The 23,723-nt window shown below is 44.5% G+C and overlaps 1 protein-coding gene across 8 annotated transcripts in view; it reads right to left on the bottom strand.

Moving 5' to 3' along the window:
- The window catches only part of LOC113023063 (calcium-dependent secretion activator 1), a 361,073-nt gene that overhangs the window by 245,232 nt on the left and 92,118 nt on the right, over positions 1-23,723 (bottom strand). For all 8 annotated transcript variants that reach the window (XR_003272492.1, XM_026169138.1, XM_026169133.1 and 5 more), the window contains 2 exons: positions 11,289-11,369; positions 10,430-10,666 (listed from right to left, as the gene is read on the bottom strand). Coding sequence is in view for 7 of the 8 variants with exons in the window: in XM_026169138.1 (XP_026024923.1) it covers positions 10,430-10,666; positions 11,289-11,369 (318 nt within the window). In the remaining variant the exon portion in view is untranslated. The remainder of the gene's footprint in view (positions 1-10,429; positions 10,667-11,288; positions 11,370-23,723) is intronic.

Below are 23,723 nucleotides of genomic sequence, written 5' to 3'. Positions count from 1 at the left end.
CGCGGATTCTTCCACTGACCGCGGCACACCTGCACCAGGGTAAACCTCCGCCTACCCCACTGCTGCTTTACAGGTGAAAATAGAGCAAAAGGACCGCTGAGTCTTTGACTTTATTTATTTTCTGCTGTGTTTTACTTGCATCTATTTGAAAGAGTGAGTGTAAACACAAAAAATATTTTATTTTATGTGCTGGAATGTGCAGAAAATAGGTTTAAATGTTAAACTAATTTATTCAAGTCAGAGAATGTTGCATATAATTAAATTTTTGCTTGATGCATAAAGTTAAAAGATTAAAACTAATAAAACAAGTTTTAAAAAGAGACTTTTCCATTTGATTACATTTTGTATGATGGATTATGCAGAAAAAGTAGAATTGGGCTGAAAGATCTATCGCTTTATCACCTATTCAGGTTGTAAATCGTTTTTTTAAAAAGTAACTAAGTAACTAAGTAATTAATTACTTTTGAAAATAAGTAATCAGTAAAGTAATGGGATTACTTTTTGGGGAAGTAATCAGTAATTAGTTACTGATTACTTTTTTCAAGTAACTTGACCAACACTGTTGGTGAGTGATGATAATTTGTGCACCAATTCCTCTGACATCGTCTTATCAATCGTTAGCTTACTATGCAAACATGACAAGTGAAATCTCCCGCAGCTTAAACATGTGAGAGGTTGATCGCGCAGAGAATCGCTGAGCTTATGTGAGTGCGTTGTTAGGTGACGGCTGTGTGCGGACAGGGATAGGACCCAAGATGCAGACTCCAAACTTTTTTTTTTTTTTTTTTTTTTTTTGGCCTTTCCCGTTTGGCTCTTTTGCCATCAGAATTGTTGTCTAAAGGCAAAGAAAGATGCCCAACGGATTTACTTTACCAAACTGACCATCCCAGCCTTGCCGTAATGGTCCATTTGATTCACCTTTTATTGTTTATTTTATTTTCACTTACTGAATACGGGACAGACTTGACTGGGGGAAAGAAGGGGAGAAAGAAAGAGGGAAAGAGAAAAAGCTGAGAAGAGGGACGGGGGAGAAGGGCAAAAGACAAAAACCAACAGAACGGGCAGGGGAAAAAGAAAATGCATATATCAATCACCTGGATCACCTGCTGAGAAAGAAAAAAGAAAGCAAGCAGAAGAGAACAAGAGTAATAGAATAAACAACATCACAATGATATATGGGAATATGACAGTAAATACTAAATATTAAACATTATTGTGCAGCACATAAGATCAACAGAACACAGTGTGCTTTGAGGTAGGAGCCAAAAAGGGTGTAGTTTGTGGGTGTGATCACCCGTGTGTACACCTGTGAGCATGGACGCGTTTGTTTTTTGTTTTTTAAAAGGTTCCTTCATGTAATAATCTGCTAGAGGGTGTGGGGGGGCCACAGCCCCATCCTCCCGGGCATGAAGCAGGTATGGAGGAGATCAAAACTCCAGACATCCAGAGGCCCCCAGAACACAAGAGACCAAGGAAGACCAACAGAGGGGCAGCTGCGCCACTGTCCCGGAAAGAGCTGAGGAGAGTCCCAGATGAGGGCTCACTCAGCAGCCGCGGAGCAGAAGCCAGGGGGAGTTGCAGTGACGCGCCCGTGAGCTCCGCCGGCAGCCAGCTGCGCCTGAGTGACCGAACCCCACCTCCGAAGTGGCCCGAGCGAGCCCCAGGCTCCAGGCCCCGATAAGCGGCCGCCAAGGAGTGAGCCAGTGTGTACCTGGACACAAAGAACCACCAACGCACCGATGTCTGAGGGGGTCCACCACTGGCAGGGGAAGTGGTGGTAGGGGGAGATAGGCCTCCAAACCTTGGAGGGCCTGAGATGTCCCCAGAGAGGTGGCGCCTGACACCCAACCTGACATATAGACACAGACATACAGGCACACACAGATACAAACATCCATTCCCACCCTCATGCTCTCATATGCACTCACTCCACACTCAACCAACGTGGAGACAGACATAAAGAGACGTTGTACACACGATCACACTCCCCAAGCGTACTCTACAAACCGGGTCTAGGTGCCCCCGCCCCTGGAGGGGGGAACTGCACCGAGACCCAGGTGGTGTTTCCCTTTTCCCTGCGGTGGGGGGAGGCAGACCGCCCCGACTCCGCAGCAGCAGGAAGGCTCCACACTCCAGACCGCAGTCGGACGGCCAACTCCTCCTCCTAGTCCTAGCCCCCCTGTTCCAGCAGGTCACAGAGAATGGGGGTGAGAGAAGACTCCAAACCTCCCTCCACCCGCTCATTGTAATGTTGATGCATGTGTGTTCTAAGGTGCATTTAAAACCCAGGAGGGCTTGGAGCTACCTGCCAGAGAGCAGCAGGTAAGCGCATGGTCCCTCCTGCTAGCCCTCAATGTCTACGTGTATTTAAAATTGAGAGGTGGGCAACGATGCCAGGGGTGAGGTGTACACCCTGATGGTACTTTGGACTCCGTGCATCGTGCCCACCCCCAAGATCCTATATGTATGTGTAATGAGAGTGTGAGTAATGTGAATGTCTAAGTTGTGGGATAAAATTGAGGCAGAGGCAGCCAGAAGGGGACAGAGGGGGGGGGGGGGGGGGGGGGGGTAGCCTCCTCTGCACCCTGGTGACATACCCCTACTCCAAGGCCCTGCATGTGTGGGTGGTTGTGGTGGAGCGGGAAGAGGGAGGCAGCTGGAGATGGGGAGGGAAGGAAGGGAGGGGCAAGTGACCCCTCCCTGGGGCCAGCTCCCCCGCTGACCCCAGTAGGCACCCCCATACTCCGCGACCCGCCAGGGAAAGGGGGCCCAGGCCCATCCAGACCGGGGCCCAGTGCAGCAGCGCCGCCCGGCCCCACAGAGCCCGGGACAGTCCACCCAACCCCACCACAGAGAAAACTGCACCCACCCCACCATCCACTCATCTTCCAGACTACATAAGACAATAAACACCCAGGCTGAGATCTTCCTCCACCTCTCCTGTATCTCCCCCTCCTGCAGAGGGAGCTCCTGAGGAGAGGAAAGCTCCTGCAAGATGTGACAATCTCCCCCACCAGTTGAAGAGCCCCTCAGGTGGCTCGACGCACCGGCGGCACCCTGCTCCAGGGCTGGGCCCCCATGCACCCACCCGCCCACAACCCCGGCAACACACCAACCAGGACCCAAGCCCCCGAGGCCCGGTCCGGGTCCCAGCCCAGAGACGGAGCGCCCCCAGAACCTCACGCCCATCCCGGACCCACCCAGGGGCAGCCAGGCTACCAGGTCAGTAACCCACGTCCGTCAGCACAGACCCTCCCCTAGCCCCGCTGCACGCAGCCGCGAGGAAACAGTCACCTGGAGAGCCAACAGAGCCCCTAACCGGACATGACCGCTACCCCGGGTTGAGCCCCCCAAGGAAGATGCCTCCGGGGAACCCCCCGACGCCCTAAGCCTGTCCCTACCCCCACACCAATCACAACAGTGAAGGCGGGACCAAACCATGACCCCCCACCCCCACTAGGTGATGGAGCTGATCAAAGGAGCCCAGAGCAATTGATCTGATGTGGTGGCAGAGGCTGTATCAAGACTAATGTAATCTAATAGATAATTTCTATATTGGTTAGAATTAAGATTATTTTTATTTTTCCAGTTCATGAGGACTGTTTTCTTGGCTATGCATAGGGCAGTGAAAACCATATGGGCTATATTCTTTTCTGAAGTGACATTATCTAAGCTGCCCAACAAACACACTAAGGGGGAAGTTGGAATGTTACATTTCAGACACTTCGATAAGTCTTCACATATCTCGCGCCAAAACTTCTGAACTGGTGGACAGAACCAAAGAGCGTGGATATAATTATCCGGTGAATTGGTTTGGCAGTGTGAGCAGTTGTTGGTAGACGTAAAGCCCATCTTGAACATCTGATGACCTGTATAGTGCACTCTATGTATTGAATTAATTGAAGACTGGGATTTCTAATTAGATGAAAGGTTTTTAAGCAAATCTGAGACCAGAAGTTTAGGTCTAAGTTAACTGATAAATCCGCTTCCCATTTTGCAATAGGAAGTGATATTGATTCATCTGTTTTAGAAAGCATTCTGTATATTTTGGATAGTAATTTGGGGGGTTTAAGAGTAAGAAATTGAACCACACTTGGTGGTGTTTGTAGTTCAACTTGACCCGGTTTAAATTTCTTTTTTACTATGGATTTAATTTGTTGATATTCTAAAAATCTTTTCTTGTTGATCCCATATTGTGTAACTAGTCCGTCAAATGAAATAAATTCTGTTCCTTCTAGTATATGTTCTAAATATTTGATTCCTTTATCACTCCAATCTGAACAGTTTATCATATTATTGTTTTGTAATATGTCAGGGTTGTTCCAGATAGGTGTACGTTTGCATGGGATTAATGAAGACGCCATCAATTTTAGAAACTCCCACCATGCTGTCAGAGAAGAGCTGATGTTGATGCTTTTAAAGCATTCATGTCGTTGGATGTTTGAGCTGATAAATGGTAGGTCTGAGATCTCTAGATTATTGCAGAGTGCTTGTTCTACATCTAGCCAAGGTTCATCTAAGGTTCATCACATAACACAGACTCACATGCAGGCACTACAGAGGGAACAGAGACGTGGGACCAGGGCAGACACAAACACTGACTGAACACGGGGATATAGGAACTAAGGATACACAGAGACGCGAACTAGACAAGGGGATACAGGTGATAGGGAAGACAGAGCAACTAAAGAAGACAGAGACATAAACCATAAGACAGAACTCAAAGAAACCAAAGACTAAAAAGTATAAATAATATAATAAACTCAAATACCCTGGGTCAACGACCCAGGCATCCTAACAGTACCCCCCCCCCCCCCCCCTTAAGGGCTGGCTTCCAGACAGCCCAAACCAAAACACCAAAACAAAAAAAACCCAACCAGGGCGGGCGGCGGGGGAAACAGGATGGAGGACTCGAAACAAAACCAAACAAGGAGCCAGAAACAAAAAAAAGAACAAACAATGGAGCCCGGAAAGCAACAGAACAAAAGACAGGCTCACGACAGGCGCAGGCGGCCAGGAAAAACAGTTCACAAAAAGTTCAGGGGGCCGACCCGGAGGCTGACGGCCCAAGAGCCCAGAAAACAGTTCAGGGGGCCGGGCAGGCAGGAGACACCGGCGACGACGGAGTAGGTCAGGAGGCCGACCGGGCGGGAGGCACCGGCGGCGGAGCAGGTCAGGAGGCCGGCCGGGAGGCACTGGTGGCGGCGTAGTTCAGGGGGTCGTCCATGACGGCAACGACATCCAGTCATCGGCCGGACAGGACGTGCAGGCCGGACAGGACGTGCAGGACGAGCAGGACGTGCAGGCCGGACAAGACGAGCAGGCCGGACAAGATGTGCAGGAACAGACAGCATGGAGACCTCAGGAGCAGACGAAGCTGAACACTCGGAGGCTGGACCAGGCGGAGCTGCAGAGGCTGAGGCCGGACCAGGCGGAGCTGCAGACTCGGGGGCCGGACCAGGCGGAGCTGCAGACTCGGAGGCCGGACCAGACGGAGCTGCAGACTCGGAGGCCGGACCAGGCGGAGCAGCAGAGGCAGGACCAGGCGGAGCTGCAGACTCGGAGGCCGGACCAGGCGGTGGAGCCGGTGGTGGCTGAACGGCCTCGCCAGAACCATCAGCAGACACTGGGACGTGCTGGCTGGGTCCTCCCGGACCCTCAGCTGACAAGGCGGGTGGCTGAACGGGCCCCTCGGACCCTCCAGCAGGAAGAGACGGCTGAAGCGGTTCCTCGGACCCTCCAGCGGAGACAGGTGGCTGAACGGGCCCCTCGGACCCTCCAGCGGATACAGGAGGCTGAACTGGCCCCACGGATCCTCTAGCAGGAAGAGACTGGCTAAGCCGGCGGTTCCTCGGACCCTCCAGCGGAGACAGGTGGCTGAACGGGCCCCTCGGACCCTCCAGCGGAGTCGGGAGGCTGAACGGGCCCCTCGGATCCTCCAGCAGGAAGAGACGGCTGAAGCGGTTCCTCGGACCCTCCAGCGGAGACGGGTGGCTGAACGGGCCCCTCGGACCCTCCAGCGGAGACGGGTGGCTGAACGGGCCCCTCGGACCCTCCAGCGGAACCAGTTTGCAGAACAGATGAAGTGGGTGTGATGTCAGAATGTCCAGAGTCAGAATGCTCAACAGTTCTGTTGTGGCGGCGGCCAGAACGCCGTTTCCTTCGGGATGAGGAAACAGGAACCGGTGGAGAAAAAGAGACCTCCTCCTCATCCTCCGACCACATAGCTGCCAGGAAAAAGGCAGGCGAACGAGAACCCAGCTGGTGTGGGGAGGGAGAGGAAGTCTGTGGCAATGTTGAGACAGAAGGAGAGTGTGTGTTGTCCCGGGGTAACAGTGGCGAAGATGTAGAGAGTAAGAGAGCAAGCTCACCAGCCTTGACTTGCTCTCTCCAGGCAGTAATGGTGTCGTCCAACTTAGTGTCCTTAGCAAACTGGCTAAGCCGGGGGTTAAAGCGAATGATGGCCTCCACCGCACTCAGCCCCACTGCCATGGTCCTTAAATCAGGGGACTGGGCGATGCGGTCAAGCAGGCTCACCATCCGCTCCATCTCAGTGTTGTACTCCGAGGAAAAAGAGTCTGCGGGGTCCATGTTCTGGTCGCGATCTTCTGTTAGGTGACGGCTGTGTGCGGACAGGGATAGGACCCAAGATGCAGACTCCAAACTTAAACTCAAACCAAAACAGCTTTACTGCTGAACGCAAACATAACATAACTGGGGAAAAAACTCAAAATAAACTAACACCGGTGGACTGGCAAAACACACAGCAAAATAAACGGTAGATCACGACACGGACACAGAGAAACACAGGGCTTAAATACACAGAAGGAGCAATCAGGGAATGAATAACAGGAGGGAAACACAGCTGGGGCAAATCAGAACTGACAAGACAAAAGGAAGCGTAAACTGAACACACTGAGATAAGACAGAGACCTTCAAAGTAAAACAGGAAACACATAACACAGACTCACATGCAGGCACTACAGAGGGAACAGAGACGTGGGACCAGGGCAGACACAAACACTGACTGAACACGGGGATATAAGAACTAAGGATACACAGAGACGCGAACTAGACAAGGGGATACAGGTGATAGGGGAGATAGAGCAACTAAAGAAGACAGAGACATAAACCATAAGACAGAACTCAAAGAAACCAAAGACTAAAAAGTATAAATAATATAATAAACTCAAATACCCTGGGTCAACGACCCAGGCATCCTGACATGCGTGTGTAAAAGCAGCAGGATATATATTTCAGTTCTGCTGAGCCAAATAAGACAGGTCAGGGTGAAGAAGTGACAGCCAAAGAAAAGCTTACCACAAAACGGAAAAGTTATGACAAATCAGACTATGAGGCAAAAAGAAAGTGCAGCTTTATGGTTTCATGGACAAAAGAATTTCTGTGGCTGCAATATGACGAGCTAAATAACCAGGGCTGCACATAAGTGGTCCGCAGGTGCGCATTCACTGTCAAAATAAAAAACGCGCACAAGATAAGAAGTTGCAACGCGTGTTTGCGTACATAAGATTTTCTGGAGGAGGACAGACATTTGTTTAGAACTCTTAAAGATGTCGAAGAAGCTCCTTTAAGCAATTACTGTGATGTTCCTCCACCTCCAAAGAAATGTCAGGAGTCCGAACCACAAAAGAAGCGCGTATTCTCAGAAAACTGGAGGTGAGCTGGCTTCAAACAAATGATGAACACACAGAGATGTGGTGCGGAATGTGCCGTGAAAATTTAATAAATGACAAATTAAAAAGGCATGAACTTTTTTTTTTTTAATTGAAAAAATATCGAACCATGACACCAAAGTATCGAACCAAACCGTGAATTTTGTGTATCGTTGCACCCCTAATATTTATATATACACTCAACAAAAATATAAACGCAACACCTTTGTTACTGCTCCCATTCCCCATGGGATGGACGTAGAGACCTAAAATTCATTCCAGATACACAATATAACCATCCCTCCCAAACAGTGGTCACAAATCAGTCCAAATGTGTGGTAGTGGGCACATCCGCCATATTGAGATAATCCATCCCACCTCACAGGTGTGCCACATCAGGATGCTGATCTGACATCATGAGTAGTGCACAGGTGTACCTCAGACTGCCCACAACAAAAGGCCACCCTGGAATGTGCAGTTTTTTGCGCTATTGGGGGTCTGGGGACCCAGAACCGGTCAGTATCTGGTGTGACCACCATTTGCCTCATGCAGTGCAACACATCGTCGCATGGAGTCTATCAGATTGTCAATTGTGGCCTGTGGAATGTTGGTCCACTCCACTTCAATGGCTGTGCGAGGTTGTTGGATATTCGTGGGAACTGGTACACGCTGTCAAGCACATCCCGAACATGCTCAATGGGTAACATGTCCGGTGAGTATGCTGGCCATGCAAGAACTGGGACATTCTCAGCTGCCATCTGCCCTGAACAATGTGAACCATGATTCATCCGTGAAGCGCACACCTCTCCAACGTGCCAGACGCCATCGAATGTGAGCATTTGCCCACACAAGTCTGTTACGGCGACGAGCTGGAGTCAGGTCAAGACCCCGATGAGGACGACGGGCATGCAGTTGAGCGTCCCTGAGATGGTTTCTGACAGTTTGTGCAGAAATTGTTTGGTTGTGCAAACCAATTGTTCCAGCAGCTGTCTGGGTGGCTGGTCTCAGACGATCTTGGAGGTGAACCTGCTGGATGTGGAGGTCCTGGGCTGGTGTGGTTACACGAGGTCTGCGGTTGTGAGGCCGGTTGGATGTGCTGCCATATTCTCTGAAACGCCTGTGGAGACGGCTTATGGTTGAGAAATGAACATTCAATGCACGGGCGACAGATCTGGTTGACATTCCTGCTGTCAGCATGCCAATTGCACGCTCCCTCATTGCTTGTGGCATCTGTGGCATTTTGCTGTGAGACAAAACTGCACATTCCAGGGTGGCCTTTTGTTGTGGGCAGTCTGAGGTACACCTGTGCACTACTCATGATGTCAGATCAGCATCCTGATGTGGCACACCTGTGAGGTGGGATGGGTTATCTCAATATAGCAGATGTGCCCACTACCACACATTTGGACTGATTTGTGACCACTGTTTGGGAGGGATGGTTATATTGTGTATCTGGAATGAATTTTAGGTCTCTACGTCCATCCCATGGGGAATGGGAGCAGTAACAAAGGTGTTGCGTTTATATTTTTGTTGAGTGTATATAGACATATATACGTATAGAGACATCTGTGCTGAGTATGGTCTGGAAGTCCCGAGATCAAAATGGGAGACGCCCCCAAGAGTGGGAGAGAATGACCGAGCTAAGATCCTGTAGGACTTCCAGATACAGACGGACAAAATGGTGGTGCCTAACCAACCCAACATAGTGGTGGTAGACAAACGAAAGAAGACAGCCATAGTGATAGATGGAGTGGTTCCGAATGACAGCAATATCAGGAAGAAGAAACACGTGAAACTTGAGAAATACCAAGGGCTCAGAGAAGAGCTAAAGAAGATGTGAAGGGTGAAGGTAACAGTGGTCCCAGTGGTAATCGGAGCACTAGGTGCGGTGACTCCCAAACTAGGCGAGTGGCTCCAGCAGATCCCGGGAGGAACATCAGAGCACTCTGTCCAGAAGAGTGTAGTCCTAGGAACAGCTAAGACCCTCAAACTCCCAAGCGTCTGGTAGAGGACCCGAGCTTGAAGAATAGACTGCCCGCAGGGGCGAGTGGGGAATTTTTTTTATATGTATATGTATATTCGGCCCTCGCACTTAACTAGGCAGATTGATAACCATCATGACGCTTGCCCATCAATAGAGTTGGACTGTAGTGGAGTGGAGTGTAAATAAAAAGGCTGAATAGCCTTTATACAAGCACACACACACTTCTTAGCATTGCAGCTCTAATCCAGCTAATTAGAGTTAAGCTAATCCATTTGCTAATATAATAGCTAAACCGTGAGCTACCAGGAATGGGAAATACAGTGAGGAAATGGATTTGAAAATGAGAAATGGAATCGCCATTTTAAATTTCAGAAATATATCTTTGATTTGTTTTTAATTAAATGACTTCTTTTCTCTTTTTAATTGTATTTTTTCATTTGAAGTAATTCGTTTTGAAATATTGATATAAAAATATATAAATTGATTTATAAATAGTGATTTTATTTTAAATTCAATTGTTAAATAATAGTAATATTTAAATAAGTAAAATAATTGTTTAAAATAATAATTTACTAATGCATATTTTATTGCCGATAACTGATAACCAGGATAGATAGGCAGGCAGACTAACAATTCAAAGGAATTAGACTACTGGGAACCGGTTCTCTACAACAACTGGTTCTCGATTATGTGCACTCTGCTGTATTTGCACCAGTAAAATGACACAGCAAGACATCATTCTACAAACGGTTTCATAGGTCTCTCCACCTACCTCCAGGGTGAAGGACAGCACTACATCAGACTTGGACAGCGCATTCTCATCCTCCTGGCCCATGTCCATGATGGAGGTGTTGTGGCCTCGTTTTAGCTTCTGCAGCTTGAACTCTCCTCCTTTGGACACTGGCATGCTTTCCAGGTTTGCCATCAGAAGGTTGACAGAGGATCGCAGCTCCTCAATGTACATGGCCTCCATTTCTCTAGAGACAAACCGAGGGAACTTCCCCCCATACTGACAAAAATGGGAAAGCAGCCAATTAAATAATGAACATGATCCAACAATCTCCCTTGTGTGTTCAATAAAGTATCTATCTATTTGTTAAATTTTGATAAAGTCTATTCCAGCTATCACAGGGCAGGAATAAGGGTACAAGACAGGTTGCCAGTCTGTTACAGGACTAAAATGGAAATGGAGACAGCCATTTCTGCTCACACCTACTGCCAATTTTGCCAGTCAGTCTAACATTCATAACTTCAGACTGTGAGAGGACGCTGGAACATATAAACTCCACAGAGAAAGGCCCCAGCCAGCTAGCAGATTTGAACCATTACTATTACCATCTATTAATGTGGGTTCTACCTTATAATATAAAGCGCCCTAGGATGACTGTTGTTGTGATGTGGAGCTGTATAAATAAAATTGAATTGAACCTTCCAGCTACGACATAATGGTGCTAACCACCAAACCACCGTGCTGCTCATTTCTAATAAATGTTATATAAATGTAAAAATTTAACTGAGGAAAAATGTCTGTATTTATATCATATGTTGAAATATAAAATAAGAGTCAATCCTGACCTATTATTATTATCCTAACCCTATTATTAATCTCCTCAACCATCCAAATGTCTTACCCGAGCAATCTGGTCTGCCATTTGAAGTCGTCCATCCAGCTCTCTTCTGATCTGTGCTGCCTGTTCATCTGGGTTGTCCAGCTGGGGAAACATATTACACATATTGTGCATATTGCTCTTTTTAAACAAAAAACTCCCAAGTACACTAATAAGACACAACCTCATGACCACTGACAGGTGAAGTCAATAAAACTGGCATGGCATGGCACGCGAGATATATTGGGCAGTGTGCTCTGTAGCTAGAATGTTTTCAATTTAGAAAATAATCGGTGCAAATTAATTAAATTATCTTGAATAAAGAAAACAGTGTTTGAATATTAGTTAAATGTCAGTGCTGTAGTTCAATGACTGAAAGTTTAGATGGAGAAAATAGGTGAGGGGATTTATTCAGTACTAACTGCCTCAAAGCCCTCCAAATGTCTACCATACTTCCTCTGATAAAAGCCAGGGCCCCAGGTAACCTTGCAGGACTGGGAAATGACCTGGTAAAGGGCCTGCATTTGTATAGCGCTTTACTTTGTCTCTAAGGACCCCAAAGCCCTTTACACCACATTCAGTCATTCACTCATTCACACACACATTCACACACTGTAATCATCAGCCCCACTCGTTAAATAAATAAATGTAAATGGATTGATAAAAAATAATTAAAACAACACTGTCATTTCTGCCATTTGAAGTTTTGCTTCAATGTACAAATCACAAATATGAAATACAACAGCATGCGGGACAAGCTTTGGGAGAGGCAGTAGGAAAGTAGGAAAGTAGGAAAGTAGGAAACCAAAAGGCAGAGTAGACCCTAGAAAGATTGTAGAGCTAACACAGAGAGACAGGCAACCATTTGCACTCACATTCACACCTATGGGCAATATAGAACCAGCTAAATCCCACTAACAGCATGTGTTTGCACTGGATTATCAGACTCTTCCAGGGCAGTAGGTCTCAAAATAGTAGGAAGGTAGAGTAGGTCAATTCAATTCAATTCCATTTTATTCATATAGTGCCAAGTCAAAACAACAGTGGGCTTAAGGTGAACCCTACAATAATACAGAGAAATGCCAACAATCACATGACTCCCTTTGAGCAAGCACTTTGGCGACCGAGGGAAGGAAAAAAATCCCTTTTTTATAGGAAGAAACTTCCATCAGAATCAGGCTCGCTAATGGGTCATAGATTTTTACAATTTTAAGTTGTTTTTTTTTATTTATGTGCTCAAATATAGGACATATGCATATTTTAAGTACTTCAAAATCTAAATGACAGATTGTGATTAATTTTGACAGTAAGAAATACCACTGAAAATGTAGTTTATGAGATATTCATGTACAAACATTGCATTACATTTGGTGTGAAAAAACAGGCCTGAAAGTTGGTAACAAAGGGGTAATGGTAGAGTAACAAGGGGGAAACAAGTGGGTAATGATGTGGTAATTTCTATATTATTACTATTCAATTAACAAAGTAATAACCATGTAATATCCACGTAATATCATGGTAGCAACAACGGTTACGGTTGAGTAATATTATTTATGAACTTTATGTAATAGGATAATAATAGCCCCAAAACTGGGGGTAACAATGTGGACATACAGCTTGGTAATAAAGTGGTAATTGTAGGGTAACAAAAAGGAAACTAGAACGTAATAATGTGGTACTTTCTAAGTTATTACTACTCAATTACCTCTGGAGGTTTCTGTGTAATAAGCAGGAAATACAGCTGCAAAATGCAAAACCTGAGTGTTTCTATTTAATAGCATTAATAACCTGTTAAAGCAAACTAAAAAAAGTGTGTGATTATTATCTAGTAACACATGTGGTAGGTTCTGTATAATAAGCATAAATAAAAACAGCGTGCAAAGAACTGGCTGCCAGTAGGTGGCAGACTGCTGCTGTACTGGAAATCTCTTTATTTTATGTATTAAATGCATCACTAATAGTAGTAATACTTTCTCAACTCAGTGTAGAATAATCACTCTTGACACCAGTTGTATGCATGTAAAATGTTATCAGGTGGGCCACAAGGTTTATTGCCTTCTCACAGTGAACCCATTGAAGACTTAAGGGTCTCCAGACATCCTGTTGTAAAGGAGGTGACAGTTGGTGACAGTTTATCTTTCTTAGACCAGGAGAGGGTCAAGGGTGAGCTGGAATGAAGAGATAAGGATATATGATCTGCTGTGGAATGTTCTTTGTTTAAGAGTGTCTGTGTCTGTGTGTGTAAGGGCAGTGGCCACAATTCAGAGATCACCCTAGTGTTTGGCTGGAGTGGGTCTCTCCATATTGCAATATGTTTATTAAGTCATTTCAAAACGCTCACTGGGTACGTTGCAGGTTATTGTTAAAATTTCCATAACACTGCCTACTGGGAGTCTGCACTTTCAATTTTATCCCTGGAGAAAGACAAAGAAGAAGTAGGGTGCCAGGTTTCCACTTTAGCCACCGTTTGCCTCCATTTTGGCTTGCCTTGTAGAGCCATGCTTACATAAACCAATGGATTATAACAATACATTTGGAATCAACTTATACCACATACCACAACTTACACCACTAACAGTGTAGCGAACAGTAGGTTAGTAGCTAAAGTTAGCTTACCTAAAAATACTTAGAGTACTTCTAAAAACTAAGGTTGCATAAAAGTAAGATTGTCGTGACCTGACCATTATTGGACAAAGTTTATTCCAACATCAAAATGGGCTACAGGGCCAGACCTTTGCCACATCTGGGTCAGTCTGACCACTTGTCACTGTTTCTAATCCCTGCATATGCCCCCCTCAAGAAAACTGCTCTTACCATCACAAAGAATATTACCATATGGCCAGAGGGTGCCTCTCAGCAGCTGCAGGACTGTTTTGACAGGACTAACTGGGATATCTTTGAACATCAGGACTTGGAAATGTTCACAGACGGTGTCCTCTGCTATATAAAACATTGCATAGACACTGTTACAGCAGTCAAACGGATCCAGGCTTATCCCAACCAAAAGCCCTGGATGACCTGGGAGGTCAGGCAGCTGCTGAAGGAGAGGAACATTGCGTTCAGGTCTGGCAACAGGGATTACTACACCACAGCCCGATCCAACCTGAAGAGAGGCATCAGAGAGGCAAAGGGGGACTATAGGAGGAGGATTGAGGACCATCTGAAGAGTAATACCAGCCGGCAGGTGTGGCAAGGCATCCAGCACCTAACCAACTATAAGATCAATCTCGGAGCTGCGGACGGTGACCTGGAGCTGGCAGAGGAGCTGAATATCTTCTTCGCCCGCTTTGAGACCAGGGTACCGGAGGTATTGGAGCCACAGCAGCAACACGCCACCCATAGCAGCACCACCCTCACCCTGGAAGAGCACGAGGTGAGGCACATGCTGCAGGCTGTTAACCCGAGGAAGGCGGCGGGTCCTGATGGTGTGCCAGGTCGAATATTGAGGGATTGTGCAGAACAGCTGGCTGGGATCTTCACCAGGATCTTCAACAAATCCCTCGCACAGGCGACTGTCCCACTCTGCCTGAAGTCCTCCACCATAGTCCCCTTGCCTAAGAAGCCCCACATCACCGGCCTGAATGACTACAGCCCGGTGGCACTCACCCCAGTGGTAATGAAATGCTTTGAGAAGCTGGTCCGCAGACACATCACAGCAGCCCTGCCCCGCAGCCTGGATCCACACCAGTTTGCCTACAGAGCAAACCGGTCCACGGAAGACGCTGTAGCCACAGCACTCCATGCTGCATTAACTCACCTGGAAGAGCATGGTAGCTATGTGCGGATGCTCTTCGTGGATTACTGCTCAGCTTTTAACACCATCCTTCCACACAAACTGGTGGCCAAGCTACAAGACCTGGGGCTTCCATACAGCACCTGCATGTGGATCAATAGCTTCCTCTCGGGCCGTAGACAGAGAGTCAGAGTTGGCCATCACACATCCTCAGCCCTGAGTCTCAGCACTGGCTCACCCCAGGGCTGTGTGCTCAGTCCACTGCTCTACTCTCTCTACACACACGACTGCACTCCTCGCCACCACAGCAACATCTTTGTGAAATTTGCAGATGACACCACAGTGGTGGGGCTCATTTCCAAGGGAGACGAGTCTACGTACAGAGACGAGGTGGAGCAGCTGACGTCATGGTGTAAGGCCAATAACCTCCTCCTCAACACTTCAAAAACCAAAGAACTCATAATAGACTTCAGAAGGAAAAAGGCAGAGATCCAACCACTATTCATAAATGGGGACTGTGTAGAAAGGGTGGCAAGCTTCCGCTTCCTGGGAGTCAATATAGAGGAGAACCTTTCCTGGAGTGTGAACACCTCCGAGCTGCTGAAAAAGGCCCAACAGAGACTGTACTTCCTGAGAATTCTCAGGAGGAATAACATCACACAGAGACTGCTGGTGTCCTTCTACAGAGCCACCATTGAGAGTGTTCTAACTTACTGCATATGCATCTGGTACACTAGCTGCACAGGGGCTCAGAGGAAAGCACTCCAAGGGATCATTAACACCGCCCAAAAGATCACTGGCTGCCCTCTCCCCACACTGGAAGTTCTACACAACGCCCACTGTTTTAAAAAGGCCCAAAACATCATAAAAGACACCTCACATCCTGGCCACTCCCTGTTCGAACTGTTGCCCTCAGGCAGACGGTACAGGGCAATCAGAGCAAGGACTAATAGACTCAAACACAGCTGTTATCCAACTGCAATAACACATCTGAATACTACAAAAAAATGTCCATCACGCCACTCTTGTGTTAATCTATGCACGGTCTGAAGCATGTGTGTGGGAATGTATGTGAATGTTTTACTGTTACATCTTATGAGTATTTTAAGTATTCTATCTATTTTATTTATTGAATTTTATTGTTTTATTTATATTTTGATATTGCTAGGGATGATGCAATGATCGGGGACCATTCTTCATTTCGTTGTTCTCGTGACAATGACAATAAAGTTTCTGATTCTGATTCTGATTCTGATTATTGTAAATATGGATAGAGAACTTGATGTGGTTAGTTATAGTTTCAAATAAGACAGATATTTGCCCAGAAATTGAATATTCCAGTTTTCAGCTGAGAGGCTTGATCTTTTGATGGTCAGGGGTCAATCAATGATGAAGGTGGATCAGGGTCATGGTGTTGCGCCCCCCACAACCCTGAATTGAACAAGCACGAGAACATGGATAGCATCTTATTTTTGTGTACTGGACTTTTTTTTAAAATTGCACCACTTTTTTTTCCCTACCTGAAATATATTTACCATATTATTTGCTGCCATCCACGTCTAAAGTATGATGTGAAAGATGGTGCTCTACACGCCTACGCCAATCTAATGTATTCATATGTGTTGTACATTTAAATATAATTATTAACATTTTGAATATGTGTTTCCAGTACATTACAGACTTCCTGATGCTTGTTTTAATCAATTAATCAATTAATAGAAAGTGGTACTAACACTTTATGCAAAATGGAGATGGTCAAGCAGGACTGGATGATCTGAGATAAATAGGAATCAGAATATTTCAATAATCCGTAAGGAAATTATCACCCATAGTAAAAACTTTTACTATTTTCTTACTAAAATAGTTATTTCAAATATAGTTGAAGAGTTTAAGTATCATAAGAAGTTTCTTATTTCAACTCATTTACCCTCTGCATATGATTGCATTTATATATTCTAGCTTTCTTGTACAAACAGTGAGTGTGCAAAGATAGGAAAACATCTGAAAGCTATAAGCTGGGGCCGATGTCTTTATTATCAGGCTGGTGCCTAAGTGACTGTGTAAAGAAACTTCACAGAAGAAAACAATTGTGCAGACAAAGGTTGTTTGTTTATATATAATGGTGGTGTAAAGACTGCTTTTGCCGTACCCATTTGCAAAAAATGTTTTTTAATTTTTTTCAAAATCTCAGAAAATCAGTTCCAAAGCTCTAATGCTTATTTTTTCACAACAGTCATCAGTTGCAAAACCTTTTTAGGGGGTTGTGTTGTTGTTTCCTCTTAAGTGCGCCTTATTCCAGGAAACAGATTTAGCTAAAAACTCTGAAGTTGTTAACCCTGAGATGAGAGAAACTTAGAGTTGATGTTAACCGTCTTTATGGATCAGAAACTCAGAGTCAGTCACTAGAGTAACAGACTGACTGTTGGCAGATTTATTTTCAACAAACACCTCTATGCTCTATTCGAGGAAGCACGTGGAAAAAACGTAACATTAAACTCCGAGTTGATTAAATCTGAGATCAACAACCGATCCGCTGTTCAGGAACAGGAAACTCACAGACTTACTTCAGTAACTTCTGAGATTTCATTTCATTGCTCTGTGTAACCATTTGTTACACAGTAACGACAGTTACACGACAGTAAACTTGAATCTTGAATCTTGAGTTTGTTCACTCAACAAAGTGTGTTTGTGTGTGCACAGAGTAAGAAAGGATTATCATTAGCGGAGCCCTGGTACTATGATTCAACATGGTAACACATAAATAAATAGCAGAGCACCTGCCAGTGCTGACTGAATGCATGTGAGTGTTTGATGGAAACCACTTAAGGACAGAAAAAAACCGCTTGTATGAATGGGTGAATGAGGAATACAAACCACGTTGCTCGTAGTAGAAAAATGATATATAAGAACCAAGCCATTTACAGAAATGTTGTTTGCATTTAATGACTAAATCTCAATCTGTGAAGAAATTTTAAGATTAAATGTAATCAGAACACAGACTGTTACCCCGGTAACTAGTGATGTGTCGGTCGCAAATGAAACAGCTCTTTGAAGTGTTTCTTTTTTTTTTCTTTCTCTCACCCTCTCTCTCTCGCTTTTTTTTTCACTTCACACTGCATGTGAGCCTTGTGTTTGTGATGAGCAGAGAGGGGAGGGGCGGTAGGTACACTCGCAGCAGCAGTAGCACACAAACAGAGCAGGAGGGAGAAAGGGAAAGAGCCAGGGGCAACAGCAAGAGACAACATCAACACATTAGAAAGGTATAGTAATGAAAATGAGTGACACCAAGAAAAGAAGCAAAATCTGGAACCATCTCAATTTTATTGACAATGTAAAGGCAGCGTGTAGAGTCTGTAAGAAAAGGATATCAAATAGAGCCGGTTGGGAATGGGAAGATAAAACACAGTCAGTTGAGTGTGATATTAATGAAGGTGCCAGTGTGTCTACTGTAACTGTTGCTGCTGCTTCTGCTGCAGTATCTACAGCATCATGCAGTATACCACCACAAGCACATAAACCAACCCAGAGCTTTATGAGACAGTTTTAGCAGAAGTCTTTGATCCAAGCAAGACAGAACTCAACTGATGAAGAACTGGACAAAATCATTGCACTTGATTTCCAAAAAAATTCTGTTGAGGATTCAGGAAGTTTATTCATGCACTGAATCCTATTTTATATTGTTGTTGATAATAAATTTATTAAAGCAACAAAAAAACCTGAAGAGCTGCTTGGGAGCAGAAAGAGCCGGCTCTTTTTAGAGAGCCGAGCCAAAAAAAACCCCTAGCTCTCTAAAAAGAGCCGGAATTCCCATCACTACCAGTAACTGACTCAGAGTTGAAGTTAACTCTCTTTCTGTAACAAAAAACACTGCCAGGCACTTTTCTTTTAGTGGTTGGCAGCTGTTTCTTTTAGAGAAATGAAGGCTGTCATCTGTCAGTTACTGCTGACATTCGATCACTGGGAGCTGGGAAGATTAAAGCAGTTTTCTGCCTTTATGCATTTTTATCCAATAATGGAAAAAATAATAGATTTTTTGTTATCATTGTTATTGTTATTATTATAATTAGTGTCTTGGAAATTTTAGAAAAAATATTTAAAAACTGAAATGGTCATAATCTGCTGCAGAAACAGTTTTTATTTAATACAAACTAACCTGAGGGGGATCTGTGTCTGATCTGTTTCTCCACAAATGACCTCCACTTTCTGTCTACCAAATTTTGTCCTGTCTGGTTGAAAAAGATATTGAGGAAACCTCTCTGAGGATGTCATTTACTGTGGACTGGAACACGGCTAGGGCATTTGTGAGGCCAAAAGCATCAGTGGGTACTCAAAGTGACCAAGGTGGCTTTAAAAGCCATTTTCTCATTCATCACCCAGTCGCGGGGTAAACAATACTGATGATAGTGCAAACTCCAAGAAGTAACCTTATTGTTAGCCCAGTCAATAGTGGGACTATGGGTCTGGAGCAAGGGAAATTTGAGTACCAGGGGGAGTAAGGAGATTAAAAATGTGCAACATAATGTAGTCACAGTGGTTCCCAGGTAATAACAGAGGACAGATTCCATATGGGTGATGGAAGGTAGTTATTATCCATTGATACATTCTTCATATATGTGTCTTGGGTGGAGATGGGAAGGTCAAAACAGACATTTTGACGCTGTGTTGAGCTCCCAAAGTGCAGATGTTTCAGAACACTGCTCTGAAACGTAGTTTAAACCGATCGAATAAATGTTCTCAATTAAATGGATCAGTATAGCAAAAGCCACTCAGAAACTTTGGAAAACTCTCAGAGACCCAAAGCCACAGTTGAATCAGAGAGTTAACAGACAGCTCACAGGACAACAGCTTCAAGCACAGCTTAATAGTGGTCATAGTAAGCAAGTCTCATTTTCAGCTGTGAAGAGAAGATTTTGAGCTGCAGGTTTGACATGATGAGTGCCAGGAAGAAAGCTATTGTAAGATGTCAGAATAAGACAAAGGTTTGCCTGGGCCATGAAACACCTCCATTGGACTACTGCAGACTGGAAGAAGGTGTTATGGACTGATGAATCAATATCTGAAATCTTTGGTTCATCATGCAGGATCTCTGTTGAGTAGGTGAAAGGATGGTTCCACAATGTGTGGCATTAATTGTCAAGCGTGGAGGAGGAAGTGTGATGGTCCGGGCCTGTTTGCTGGATCCAGGGTTGGTGACTTGTACATAGTGAGAGGCACCCTGAACCAAAACCACAGCATTCTGGAACATCATGCTTAGTTGGTCAGGGGTTCATCCTACAGCAAGATAATGACCCAAAACATAAGTCCAATCTATGCCAGAACTACCTCAGGAAAAAAGAACAAGAAGGTGAGCTTGAAAACACGGCGTGTTCAGCAGTGTCTCCAGACTTAAACCCCATCGAGCTGGTTTGGGATGAACTGGACAGAAGAGTGAAAGCAAAGCGGCCTACAAGGTCCACATTTATGGGAACATCTGCAACAGATATGGGAGAATATTTGATTTCTATTGTAGAAAGAATGCCACGTGTGTGTTATATATACCAGGACTTCTCCAACTCTGGATACTTTTAAAACTCGTCCAAAGACCCATTTTTAATCCTTAACTTTTAAGTCTCTATGAGTCTGTCATTATTTTATTCTTATTATTTCCTTGATTTTGCTTTCATTTAAAATTTTATCTGATTATTCTATTGTACAGTACTTTGGTCAACAGTTGTTGTTTGTAAAAGTGCTACATGAATTAAATTGATTTGATTTCATTTTGATTTAGTGTATTTTATAGCTGATTTAATACATGGGTCAAAATCGACCCATTAACATACAGTGGGGCAAAAAAGTATTTAGTCAGCCACCGATTGTGCAAGTACCCCCACCTAAAATGATGACAGAGGTCAGTAATTTGCACCAGAGGTACACTTCAACTGTGAGAGACAGAATGTGAAAAAAAAATCCATGAATCCACATGGTAGGATTTGTAAAGAATTTATTGGTAAATCAGGGTGGAAAATAAGTATTTGGTCAATAACAAAAATACAACTCAATACTTTGTAACATAACCTTTGTTGGCAATAACAGAGGTCAAACGTTTACTATAGGTCTTTACCAGGTTTGCACACACAGTAGCTGGTATTTTGGCCCATTCCTCCATGCAGATCTTCTCGAGAGCAGTGATGTTTTGGGGCTGTCGCCGAGCAACACGGACTTTCAACTCCCGCCACAGATTTTCTATGGGGTTGAGGTCTGGAGACTGGCTAGGCCACTCCAGGACTTTCAAATGCTTCTTACGGAGCCACTCCTTTGTTGCCCGGGCGGTGTGTTTTGGATCATTGTCATGTTGGAAGACCCAGCCTCGTTTCATCTTCAAAGTTCTCACTGATGGAAGGAGGTTTTGGCTCAAAATCTCACGATACATGGCCCCATTCATTCTGTCCTTAACACGGATCAGTCGTCCTGTCCCCTTGGCAGAAAAACAGCCCCATAGCATGATGTTTCCACCCCCATGCTTCACAGTAGGTATGGTGTTCTTGGGATGCAACTCAGTATTCTTCTTCCTCCAAACACGACGAGTTGAGTTTATACCAAAAAGTTCTACTTTGGTTTCATCTGACCACATGACATTCTCCCAATCCTCTGCTGTATCATCCATGTGCTCTCTGGCAAACTTCAGACGGGCCTGGACATGCACTGGCTTCAGCAGCGGAACACGTCTGGCACTGCGGGATTTGATTCCCTGCCGTTGTAGTGTGTTACTGATGGTGACCTTTGTTACTTTGGTCCCAGCTCTCTGCAGGTCATTCACCAGGTCCCCCCGTGTGGTTCTGGGATCTTTGCTCACCGTTCTCATGATCATTTTGACCCCACGGGATGAGATCTTACGTGGAGCCCCAGATCGAGGGAGATTATCAGTGGTCTTGTATGTCTTCCATTTTCTGATGATTGCTCCCACAGTTGATTTTTTCACACCAAGCTGCTTGCCTATTGTAGATTCACTCTTCCCAGTCTGGTGCAGGTCTACAATACTTTTCCTGGTGTCCTTCGAAAGCTCTTTGGTCTTGGCCATGGCGGAGTTTGGAGTCTGACTGTTTGAGGCTGTGGACAGGTGTCTTTTATACAGATGATGAGTTCAAACAGGTGCCATTCATACAGGTAACGAGTGGGGGACAGAAAAGCTTCTTACAGAAGACGTTACAGGTCTGTGAGAGCCAGAGATTTTCCTTGTTTGAGGTGACTAAATACTTATTTTCCACCCTGATTTACGAATAAATTCTTTACAAATCCTACCATGTGAATTCATGGATTTTTTTTTCACATTCTGTCTCTCACAGTTGAAGTGTACCTCTGGTGCAAATTACTGACCTCTGTCATCATTTTGAGTGGGGGAACTTGCACAATCGGTGGCTGACTAAATACTTTTTTGCCCCACTGTAAGTGATGATAACAGAAAGTTAACACATGAGGAAGGATAATCACCAGAGAATGTCACATAAAAAGAGAAGATGTGTGCCAAAGTCAGCGGTATTGGTACCCAAAGGTACAGCTTCTGTATTTCACAGGGACGTAAAAGAGTGAGAAATAACTTTACTCAGAGATGTAGAAAGATAAGAAAGACAGGACAGGAGAGGAAGAAGAGAGCTTAGATTTAAAGGTAAAGACTGCTCAGTGGTGTTCCATAATGTGCAGATTTAAAGCTTACATTCAAGTTTTTATTTCAAATATTAGGTGTGTACGTGTGACATTGTTTTTTTTCATGTTGTGAAACCTGTTGCAAAACAATCTGAGGTACACTAACTGCTCTGTAAATACTGCATGAAGAGCTACCCTGCCAGATAAATAGGCTATTTTGCTGTAAAGAACAGTGTGTGACTGCTCCACATTGGCTGTAGTTTCATGGTCAGAGTTATATTACATCAAGTGCAGCAGAGATTCATGTGACTTTTAGCTGATGATGCTGCTTAAATCCAACGACTGAATTCCACCTTCATACCAACTTTATACCACCTAGAAAAACAGAAACATCTGCTCACATCTGGTTGATTTAAGTTGTGTACATCCACAAAGAGCAGCAGGTCAGCTGATCACAGCCTGTACACTAAGAAAATCTACCCCACACTGAGCCACTACAACGATTTTTTGGGTTCCCCCAATGGCTGAATCCCACTTTAACCCCTGACTGTATACATTTTCCCATTTAGAAGCAAAGTAAGACTCTCTGTGTAGGCAACAGAAAATAGATTTTTTTTTCCCCTTCAGATTCAGGCTGAGTATAATTAGAGTATAATTAGAATTTTTTAAAAGTTTGTATTCCTATCTGCTGAAAATATTTTATCATTATGTTAATATAGCACAAGGTTCGGGTAGCTTTGCATGAAAATAAAAACATCCTCCAAAACCTTACATTTTTCACAGCCTGTAATTTTCTTACTTTTGAATCAGTATTTCAAACTTTACTGAAGTATTTTTTTAGAATAGAATAGAATAATCCTTTAATTGTCCCACAAGGGGAAATTTGGTTGTAACAGCAGCCAGAAAGACACATATACAAACAAACAGTACACAGGACAGAAACATACACATTTTCTTTTCTTCTTACATATTTACATTAAGGACAATGGTTACTAGAAACAGAGTACTGTACAGTTATTAATTAGTGGGAAACTAGCGGATGATACCGTGGAGACAAAGACTATCACAACGTTTCCCAACCAGAAGCCATGGGTGGATAAAACCAT

Source organism: Astatotilapia calliptera, chromosome 5, assembly GCF_900246225.1.
Source record: "Astatotilapia calliptera chromosome 5, fAstCal1.2, whole genome shotgun sequence".
Classification (NCBI taxonomy): Eukaryota; Metazoa; Chordata; class Actinopteri; order Cichliformes; family Cichlidae; genus Astatotilapia; species Astatotilapia calliptera.
The sequence above is the reverse complement of the archived record's forward strand: the minus strand, read 5'-3'. Positions and strand labels throughout refer to the sequence as shown.